Source organism: Oncorhynchus clarkii, chromosome 5, assembly GCF_045791955.1.
Source record: "Oncorhynchus clarkii lewisi isolate Uvic-CL-2024 chromosome 5, UVic_Ocla_1.0, whole genome shotgun sequence".
Classification (NCBI taxonomy): Eukaryota; Metazoa; Chordata; class Actinopteri; order Salmoniformes; family Salmonidae; genus Oncorhynchus; species Oncorhynchus clarkii.
In genome coordinates, this window is record NC_092151.1 from 82,816,936 (window position 1) to 82,828,798 (window position 11,863).

Below are 11,863 nucleotides of genomic sequence, written 5' to 3' on the forward strand. Positions count from 1 at the left end.
GAAAGTGGGATTTTTTTTATGTGAGTGGTATTCCATTGAAAGCCTATTGACCATATAAGGGGTTAGGACCCAGATTGCAGATCCTATGGCTTCCACTAGATGTCAACATTCTTTAGACATGGTATCAGGCTTGTTTTCTGAAAAATGAAGAAGAATGAGACCTTTTGGTAAGGTTGTTTTTCCTTTCTATTGAATACACTATTGTCCGGTTGAAATACTATTGATTATTTAGATAATTGACAACCTGAGGATTAATTCTAAACATCGTTTGACATGTTTTGACGAACTTTACCGGTACTATTAGGATGTATTCGTCTGCATGTTTTGACCGCCTTGGAGCCAGTGGATTACTAAACAAAATATTTTGGGATATAAAGAGAGACTTTATTGAACAAAACAACCATTTATTGTGTAGCTTGGACCCTTGTGATTGCAATCAGATGAAAATCTTCAAAGGTAAGTGATTAATTTTATTGCTATTTCTGACTTTCGTGACTCCTCTGTTTGGTTGGAAAATGTTTGTATGCTTTTGTAAGCGGGGCGCTGTCCTCAGATAATCGCATGGTATCCTTTCGCCGTAAAGCCTTTTTGAAATCTGACAAAGCGGCTGGATTAACAAGAAGTTAAGCTTTTAACTGATGAATAACACTTGTATTTTCATGAATGTTAATTATTACTATTTCTGTCATTAGAATTTGACGCTCTGCAATTTCAGCGGATGTTGTCGAGCGACCCACCTTGGCGTCAGCATTCTTCCCACCTTGGCATCAGCTTTCTTCCCACCTTTGCATCAGCATTCTTCCCACCTTGGCATCAGCATTCTTCCCACCTTGGCATCAGCATTCTTCCCACCTTGGCGTCAGCATTCTTCCCACCTTGGCGTCAGCATTCTTCCCACCTTGGCGTCAGCATTCTTCCCACCTTGGCGTCAGCATTCTTCCCACCTTGGCGTCAGCATTCTTCCCACCTTGGCGTCAGCATTCTTCCCACCTTGGCGTCAGCATTCTTCCCACCAGAAACAGTTCTGAAGAGTCCGTGCATATATTATGACAACATTTTGTGATGTTTTAGTTCGTTTTGGACTTCGGTAAGTTTTTTGGGAGTTGTTCGAGGACACACATTTTCACCCTTCACCCGTGATAGGTCAATAGTTGGGATTCTTCAGTAAAGTCTTTGTTGTCATTCAACGACAGATGACTCGTTTTCATGCATATTTGTTCATTGAGAAATACTGCAACAAACATAGTTAGATGTAAAATTGCACGACAAATATCTCCTCTTCAAAAATGTCAAAATTAAAGACAGATTTCTTGAGTTATTTTAGATTAATTCTGACTATTTTGAGGAAGTGTATTCTGGCTACAGAGTCTCAAAATGGACAAACAGTACTACTGACGGATTTTTCTAGTTTTTCAAGAGAATGTCTTTTAAGGGAGTATGCGAGCCGAGCTGAAGCATGCTGACAACTGCAGAGTGGAAGCATAGAGTACTTTTCACTTGGCAAACACGACAAAATCCACTTAACACTAGTTTATAATCTCCATAAGGAAAGGGAGGCAATTTTCCTAACTTTATACTGTTTCATGACAACTGCCAGAGTGTGATTTCGTTAGCAGCTACATTTACATTACAGTGTTATTATTTACATGGCTAATTGGCAAGCCACTTAGCGAATCAATTAGTTGCAACATAACAACTCCAACAACATGTTTCCTCCTATAAGCTATACTGATCTCAACTCCGGTGTGAATATGTTGAACCCAATGGCCCTTGTACAACGAACACGTCTTTGACTAAATATTGTCCTACAACACAAGGAAAGGCATTGATAGATCATGGGGAAATACTACCCTAAATACAACGACACAAAGCTAAATCTTTGGTATATGGAAAGTACACCTAAATCATGCAGAATAAACACAAAGGGCATAAAGATTACTGTCCATCATTAACACATAATAACAAAGCAAGACACAGACCATGTGAACTAGCAAAACAACAACATATTTTTCAGTCAGTTTTCCACTGACCTTTGACCTGGAAGCATTTTATGGACCTGTGGCCTAAGATGCATCCTCTATAATAAACACGACTGACACTTTGGCAGCTATATGGTCTGTCTCTCTGCTCAGTAGCTCTGTTCAGATGTCAACATAGAGTAGAGCAGCGTAGAGGTAGTTACTAATCTAACATACAACACAAGGGAAAGGGGAGATTGGGTTTTATCGCCGAGACTGGGACTTGTATTTCCACTTGTATGTCAAAACATCCAAGACAGTGAAAGTAGCCAACCATGTGAGCATAACACCAGGGTAGGCTACATGCCTTGATTAGCTAGCTATATGCTAATAAGCGTTCAGAAATTCTCTGAATGAAATTAATAAGAGATAAATGAGAAATGAATGTGCGAGTTCCTCAGTAATATCTGTGTTCTGTTTCTGCATGTTCCTCTCTGAGTTTCAAACCGCCAACATCGTTCTCCAACATGAATGAGTTATTGATCTGGGTCCAATTGCTGTTCCTCTTGGCAACCTCCAACCTCCCACCACCCACCAACACCTGTATCCAGATTATGACTTAATTACATAGGCATTGGATTGATAAATCAAATCCAAATAGCCATCAGCACTTGAGCTAGCATATAAACACTTTCCAAGTCCCGAGGCTCATTATTCTATCACACATTGCCATTCCACTATTGCCTGCTTCACCTTATTGGGACAAGCTGAGCCAAACCAAGCTGAGCTATACTGGGCTGGCCTGGTTACGCATCCACCGTATTTGCTGGAACCATGCTGCAAAGGACAATGTAAAAAGCCAGCACAGTTCATTTCAGTTCAGCCCTATTATTGTAAACCAGGCATCGGTCTCTGTGTGGTTCCAATACAAAGGGTAAGCTAAGTAGTACCACTACAGCTTGTCAACACTCAGAATTGGTCACAGAGTCAAGAGTTCATTGCACACAAATGTAAAGATTGACTTAGCCCACAAGACAACTAGCAGACAAAGGGCTGTGAGTAAACTTCCAGCCGGCTTTATTGGTTTGCCCTTTTCCTGTCGCAGGGTACACTGCAGATGTGGGGAGAGCTAAACACACACACTCACTCACACAGACAGGCCAAAAATCCTACCAGACACTGATCACCCAACAAGGGATCATTTTACATTAAGCTGCCTGCCTTTATACCAGGTAGCTACTGACTTGACCTCTGTTTTGGTAACCAGGATGTTATCGCCCAGCTACATACAGTACTATAGATGACGTACATGAATTGAAGACAGAAAAATTGCCAAAGTCAGATGAGTTATTATTGTGTACTTACTATGTAGTGGTAACATGTTATTATACACACACAACAAAAAACATTATTACATGGTGCTATATATGTGTAACTTGTTAGTGTTAAAAGTGTATTTTCTAGCCAAATGGGATAGACATTAGCCATCCACAGCCACATTTGAGGGAGGCTGATTACCAAAGAGGAGTCATGTTGAAAGTGGTTCAGCGCTGTGTAGGTTGTTTCACATGACCTGACCCACATGGTGTAACTTAGATGCCTGCGATTCAAACTGAATTCCTATGCTGCTCTATCGTTCTATGCATACTTCAGTCTGAGACTGCCGTCATTGAAGTTGTTTGTGGTGTCGTCAAAATGAGGGGTGTTGTACAAGACAAAGTCTGGGAGGTACTCAGATCCAGAATCACTGCGGAGAAGAAACTAAAGTATGTGGGTGTGGCATAACGTTTGGCAGGAGCAAAGAGTCTGGGTAACCAGGCAAGTAACTTCTTCTCAGGTCCATTCATTCACACTCAGACTTCACTTCTCCCACCACAAACACTGTGAAGAGGCCGTCTATGGCAGGGTATTCACCACAGACACTGTGTAGTGGTCGTCCATGGCAGAGTATTCACCACAGACACTGTGTAGTGGTCGTCTATGGCAGGGTATTCACCACAGACACTGTGTAGTGGCCGTCTATGGCAGGGTATTCACCACAGACACTGTGTAGTGGTCGTCCATGGCAGGGTATTCACCACAGACACTGTGTAGTGGCCGTCTATGGCAGGGTATTGACCACAGACACTGTGTAGTGGTCGTCCATGGCAGGGTATTCACCACAGACACTGTGTAGTGGCCGTCTATGGCAGGGTATTCACCACAGACACTGTGTAGTGAACATCTATGGCAGGGTATTCACCACAGACACTGTTTATTGGCCGCCTATGGCAGGGTATTCACCCCCAGACACTGTTTAGTGGCCGCCTATGGCAGGGTATTCACCACAGACACTGTTTATTGGCCGCCTATGGCAGGGTATTCACCCCCAGACACTGTTTAGTGGCCGTCTATGGCAGGGTATTCACCACAGACACTGTTTATTGGCCGTTTGTGGCAGGGTATTCACCCCAGGCACTGTTTAGTGGCCGTCTATGGCAGGGTATTCCCACAGACACTATAGTGGCCGTTTATGTTAGGATATTCACCACAGACACTGTGTAGTGGCCGTCTATGGCAGGGTATTCACCACAGACACTGTGTAGTGAACATCTATGGCAGGGTATTCACCACAGACACTGTTTATTGGCCGCCTATGGCAGGGTATTCACCCCCAGACACTGTTTAGTGGCCGTCTATGGCAGGGTATTCACCACAGACACTGTTTATTGGCCGCCTATGGCAGGGTATTCACCCCCAGACACTGTTTAGTGGCCGTCTATGGCAGGGTATTCACCACAGACACTGTTTATTGGCCGTTTGTGGCAGGGTATTCACCCCAGGCACTGTTTAGTGGCCGTCTATGGCAGGGTATTCCCACAGACACTATAGTGGCCGTTTATGTTAGGATATTCACCACAGACACTGTCTAGTGGTCGTCTATGGCAGGGTATTCACCCCAGACACTGTAGTGGCCGTTTATGGCAGGGTATTCACCCCAGACACTGTAGTGGCTGTCTATGGCAGGGTATTCACCACAGACACTGTAGTGGCCGTTTATGGCAGGGTATTCACCACAACTGTGTCGTGTATTCACCACAGGCAAGACATGGAAGTCGTAACCAGGACAATACCAAAGCTGGCTATAGACAATAACAAAAGCTTAATATTCATTGGTGGTTATATCTTCCTCCAAGAGAGCGGTAGCAACTGTGTAATTTTCAGGCCCTCTGTCAAGTCTATGAGAGAGTTAGGCTAGTATTCCAGGCACACAAACCACTGGCTGGCTTCAGAGTCAACCACACACATAACAGTGAGTGATTGTCAAGCTAGAAACTCTCCTCAGGAACCACCACTCTGCTCTCACTGCATGTCACTGCACCAGTGAAGCATACACTAACTCCTCTCAGTGAAAATCTTCTGTTAAATACACACATCTTTTACATTTCCTGGTCTACTCCATAATGGTCCAGGTGGAATATGCACAATGCATAATTTTGGATAGATTAATGAATAATAGCCTACTCATACAAGACATTTCCAAAAAAGGTGAGTGTCTGGCTACTGGCTTTGCTCTTTTACATCACATAGGGTTTCGTTATATACAGCACCAGTCAAAAGTTGGGACACACTTACTCATTCAAGGGTTTTTCTTTATTTTTACTATTTTCTACATTGTAGAATAATAGTGAAGCTATAAAACTATGAAATAACACATATGGAATCATGTAGTAACCAATAAAGTGTTAAACAGATCAAGGTAAGTGTTATATTCGAGATGCTTCAACGGGCCACCCTTTGCCTTGATGACAGCTTTACACACACTTGGCATTCTCTCAACCAGCTTCATGAGGTAGTCACCTGGAATGCATTTCAAGTAACCGGTGTGCCGTCTTAAAAGTTAATTTGTGGAATTTCTTTCCTTCTTAATGCGTTTGAGCCAATCAGTTGTGTTGTGACAAGGTAGGGGTGGTATAAAGAAGATAGCCATATTTGATAAAAGACCAAGTCCATATTATGGCAAAAACAGCTCAAATAAGCAAAGAGAAATGACAATCCATCATTACTTTAAGACATGAAGGTCAGTCAATGCGGAAAATGTCAAGTTTCTTCAAGTGCAGTCGCAAAAACCATCAAGCACTATGATGAAACTGTCTCTCATGAGGACCGCCACAGGAAAAGAAGACCCAGAGTTACCTCTGATGCAGAGGATGAGTTCATTAGAGTTACCAGCCTCAGAAATGGACAATTAACTGCACATCTCAACATCAACTATTCAGAGGAGGCTGCGTGAATCAGGTCTTCATGGTCGAATTACTGCAAAGAAACCACTACTAAAGGACCCCAATAAGAAGAAGAGGCTTGCTTGGGCCAAGAAACACGAGCAATGGACATTAGACAGGTGAAAATCTGTCCTTTGGTCCAAATTTTAGATTTTTGGTTCCAATTTTGTGATACGCAGAGTAGGTGAACAGATGATCTCTGCATGTGTAGCATGGAGGAGGAGGTGGGATGGTGTGGGGGTGCTTTGTTGGTGACACTGTCTGTGATTTATTTAGAATTCAAGGCGCACTTAACTAGCATGGCTACCACAGCATTCTGCAGCGATACGCCATCTCATCTGGTTTGCGCTTAGTGGGACTATTATTTGTTTTTCAACAGGACAATGACCCAACACACCTCCAGGCTGTGTAAGGGCTATTTGACCAAGAAGGAGAGTGATGGAGTGCTGCATCAGATGACCTGTCCTCCACAATCACCTGAACTCAACCCAAATGAGATGGTTTGGGATGAGTTGGACTGCAGAGTGAAGGAAAAGCAGGCAACAAGTACTCAGCATATGTGGGAACTCCTTCAAGACTGTTGGAAAAGCATTCCAGGTGACTATCTCATGAAGCTGGTTGAGAGAATGCCAAGCGTGTGCAAAGCTTTCATTTTGGTTACTACATGATTCCATATGTGTTATTTCATAGTTTTGATGTCTTCACTATTATTCTAGAAAAAAAGGAAAGAAAAACCCTTGAATGAGTAGGTGTGTTCAAACTTTTGACTGGTACTATATTTATAAAGACAGCTTGGCAACGTTTCTTGCTTAGTTTTGCTCTGTGGTCTTAATGCTATTATGTTTCCATGTAGATTTCTATACGGGCTCAATAGTCCCAGTCAAATGTAACAGCACATAAACAACATGCCTAGATGTAAATATTCAATACACACATTTGGAATGTTTAGGCATAACTGTTATAGAGTATATTTTCAATCAGAGCAACCGCTGTGGTCAATTGCGCATCAGTCTGTCGGCCAGTCATCTGATTCTGTACTGGACAGGTTCTACAGAATAGTAGGAATTATTATGTTTTTGGAAACTGAACAGTTGTTAATTTTAGTCCCCGTTCCTTATCTGGAGTGTTTTTGATTCGAAACAATAGGAATTTCACTCGGACTGGAAGACTGCCCTCCAGTTATACACTGTTTTTGGATGTTATGGACAATTGATTGGAAATAAAGCATTATTTTCTTGCTATTATGCTGAATAAGGCATTATTTCCTTATGTTTTGTCAACATCAAGGACTGTTCTAACTTTTTGATTAGACCGGTTGTTGGTAAAAGCCTCCAAAGTCGGTCCATTGTTGCGCAATAAAACGTAGTCTCCAAACTTTACAGAACAGTTATGTGTAGCCTACGTGACAAAATGCCAAAAAAGAAGAAAAAAAACTCTGCTGTAAGGGGTAGCGGCGGAATGATGGGAGAGAGAGGGAGAAAAGAGAGAACTTCCCTTTTCGTTCTTCAAGCAGCCAGTACCGGGTTGACAGGATTAGCTGGCAGATCAATTGTGCGCGCAGCATGACGGTTGGAGAGGTCAAAGCCACGACCGCTGGTTGTACGCGAGCGCGTAACAACATTGAGCAAGATCAATGCTGAATTTAACACCCAATTAATTCATATACCATCCATTACAAACGATCAATTCGGCCGAACAGCTTGCTTACGTTTTTTGGCTTTACGTTTTTGGCAACCTAGTTACAATCTCTGCTTTACATAATTGCTTGCTAAAATTAGGCTGGTGCTGATCAGTGTCCTCTATAGTTTCAAGGAAAATGCCTACAAGCTAAATAAGATCCGCTGATTCCTTTCACAGACCTGTCAGAACAGGTATACAGGTCTGGTAAAGGAAAATTGGTTAAATTGCACTTTCAAGCTGCATATCCATTTCCGTTGCATTACTTCTATTTATGTTTGTCTGCATTTTACAATAGAATCGTCTACATTAGGCTATGCATTTTTCTGTGAGGCTATTATTTATTACTCACGTTATTGCTGTGGGAGAAACGTGTCCACTCCTTGTCCGTTGGGCTCCTAAATGCATTTGTATGCATTTGTCCAGGCAGCAGAGTTCTAAGTGAAAACAGAATTCCACGCAAGAGGATCCAGGTTCATGAGCTAGCCATTAGTTACATACAACCAAAGGAAGCGTAACTGAACGAAGAATGCCACCTCAGAATTTCCTCATTGTATGCAGTCCAAGGAGCAAGCACGGCTTTCCCACTCACTCAAAACTTCTCCCCCAACTCATTTGCTTTGCGGTTTGCAGAGCGCAGTGATTATTTTCTCTCTCGGCCTACCAAAGAGGCGCGCACGAAAGTAGGCTGGTGACTGTAGATAGAAATCAATGTATGACGAGAAAGAGCAGTGCGACAAAGAAATATAGTATTTAAATGTGATATTTACAGTGGCATAAGAGGAATCCGAGTTCGATGCTTTCTATTGAGTGGTCTCCAACAGACAGATAGAGAGAGAGCGCAGCCAGCTCTGTACTTAACCTCCAGGCGCAGCCTGGTCTCATAAACTAGAAGTAACATAGTAAACGTAAATCCGGCACTCTCAAATTAGTAAAATATATGTTTAGTATGGTTATATAAGACAGAGAGTTACTTAAGGCAAAAAGTAAATATAATGGTTGGTTGAGTAGATGAGTGAGCGTATAACGGGAACGTCTAGCAACCCAAATGTTGAGTGTTCGAATCTCTTCACGGACAATTTTAGCTAATTAGTAACTTTGCAACTACTTGTTACTTTTTAGCTACTTTGCAACTACTTAGCATGTTAGCTAACTGTTCCCATAACCCTATCCTTAACCGTTTAACTTAACTCCTAACCCTAACCATAACCCATATTCTAGCTAACATTAGCCACCTAGCTAATTTTAGCCACAACAAATTTGAATTTGTAACATAATGCATTTGACCAAATTTGTAACATATTGTAGGAATTGCAATTTGTAACATACTGTACAAATTGCAATTAGTAACATATAATATACATTTTAATTCGTAACATATCATACGAAATGGATGATGGACATCTTCAAATTAATACATACCATACGAAACCTAACATAACATACCATTTGGAGCATCTCGGATTTAAATGTACTATGTTACATCTACCCCTGGAAGGAGGATGAATAATGTTGTTGATTCCTGAGGAGGGTGAGCTGGCCAATCAGCGGTCTACTCACATTCAAATTTTTATTGACCGGTATGCAGCCAAACCATTCTGTTGCTGGTAAACACCCATGTAACGGATATCGTCCTCTTCGTCTGAGGAGGAGTAAGGATCGGACCAAAGCGCAGCGTGGTAAGTGTTCATGGTGATTTTAATAAAGAAAGCACTGAACACTGAATCAAAACAATAAACGTTGACGTGAATTTACAAAACTGAAACAGTACCGTGTGGCCCAAACACACACACGGAAACACACACTCACAAACCAACAGTGAAACCCAGGCTACCTAAGTGTGATTCTCAATCAGAGACAACTAACGACACCTGCCTCTGATTGAGAACCATACCAGGCCGAGCACAAAAACCAACATAGAAAAACCAACATAGACTGATCACCCCAACTCACGCCCTGACCATACTAAAACAAAGAATAAAATGACAGAACTATAGTCAGAACGTGACAGTACCCTCCCCCAAAAGGTGCGGACTCCGGCCGCAAAACCTGAACCTATAGGGGAGGGTCTGTCCGCGGTGGCGGCTCTGGCGCGGGACGTGGACCCCACTTCACCATGGTTTTTGTCCGCCTCCTCAACCGCCCCCTTGGCCTCTTATGAGCAGCGACCCTCGCCGCCAACCTCGGATTGGGGACCCTCGCCACGGGTCCCGCAGCGCCGGACAGGCGGGAGACTCCGGCAGCGCCGGAGTGAAGGGCGATTCTGGCATCGCCTGGCTGACTGACGGCTCTGGCGGCTCCTGGCTGACTGACGGCTCTGGCGGCTCCTGGCTGACTGACGGCTCTGGCGGCTCCTGGCTGGCTGACGGCTCTGGCGGCTCCTGGCTGGCTGATGGCTCTGGCGGCTCCTGGCTGACTGACGGCTCTGGCGGCTCCTGGCTGACTGATGGCTCTGGTGGCTCCTGGCTGGCTGACGGCTCTGGCGGGTCCTGGCTGACTGACGGCTCTGGCGGCTCATGGCTGACTGACGGCTCTGGCGGCTCCTGGCTGACTGACGGCTCTGGCGGCTCCTGGCTGGCTGGCGGCTCCTGGCTGACTGGCGGCTCTGGCGGCTCCTGGCTGACTGGCAGCTCTGGCGGCTCCTGGAGCTCAGGACAGACTGGCGGCTCTGGCGGCTCAGGACAGACTGGCGGATCTGGCGGCTCAGGACAGACTGGCGGCTCAGGAAAGACTGGCGGATCTGGCGGCTCAGGACAGACTGGTGGCTCTGGCGGCTCAGGACAGACTGGCGGCTCTGGTGGCTCAGGACAGACGGGAGACTCTGGCGGCTCAGGACAGACGGGAGACTCTGACGGCTCAGGACAGACGGGAGACTCTGGCGGCTCAGGACAGACGGGAGACTCTGACCAGGTGCGTAGAGCCGGCTTCATGGCACCTGGCTCGATGCCCACTCTAGTCCGGCCGATACAAGGAGCTGGAATGTACCGCACCGGGCTATGCAAACGCACCGGAGACACCGTGCGCTCCACTGCATAACACAGTGCCTGCCCGGTCCCTCTCGCTCGCCGGTAAGCACGGGGAGTTGGCTCAGGTCTCCTACCTGACTTAGCCACAATCCCCGTGTCCCCCCCCCAATAAATATTTGGGGCTGCCTCTCGGGCTTCCAGCCCCGCTGCCGTGCTGCCTCCTCATACCGGCGCCTCTCTGCTTTCGCTGCCTCCAGCTCTGCTTTAGGGTGGCGATATTCCCCTGCCTGTGCCCAGGGTCTCTTGCTGTCCAAAATCTCCTCCCAAGTCCAGGAGTCTTGTGTTATCGGCCGCTGCTGCTGCTGCCCGTTACCACGCTGCTTGTGGTGGGTGTTTCTGTAACGGATATCTTCCTCTTCGTCTGAGGAGGAGTAAGGATCGGACCAAAGCGCAGCGTGGTAAGTGTTCATGATGATTTTAATAAAGAAAACAATGAATCAAAACAATAAACGATGACGTGAATTTACAAAACCGAAACAGTATCGTGTGGCCCAAACACACACACGGAAACAAACACCCACAAACCAACAGTGAAACCCAGGCTACAGTGACAACTAACGACACCTGCCTCTGATTGAGCTACCAGGCCGAACACAAAAACCAACATAGAAAAACAAACATAGACTTCCCACCCCAACTCACGCCCTGACCATACTAAAACAAAGAATAAAATAACAGAACTATGGTCAGAACGTGACAGCCCACACCATTCCAAAACAGAAAAGTTGCTTTTAAACATACTTAATAAAAAAATGTGAAGGAAAACTATTTCAACCATATTGTAAATTACTATAGGTCAAATTTCATAGAAAACTGGAAACACAGAACAGTTACTTTAACTTTCACATTTTACTACCGATCTTGGCATGCAGACAGTGATTGGTGGCCAATATCCTTTTTTCTTGGGCTTTTATTGCAATTAAACTGTAGTTGATGGGAG

General features: G+C 44.6%; 1 protein-coding gene across 1 annotated transcript in view; it reads right to left on the reverse strand.

Moving 5' to 3' along the window:
• The window catches only part of LOC139409779 (collagen alpha-1(XXIV) chain), an 89,489-nt gene extending 80,784 nt beyond the window's left edge, over window positions 1-8,705 (reverse strand). Inside the window, exon 1 of the mRNA XM_071155156.1 lies at window positions 8,250-8,705. Coding sequence (XP_071011257.1) covers window positions 8,250-8,305 — 56 coding nt within the window. The 5' untranslated portion in view covers window positions 8,306-8,705. The remainder of the gene's footprint in view (window positions 1-8,249) is intronic.
• Window positions 8,706-11,863: the final 3,158 nt, after the last annotated feature.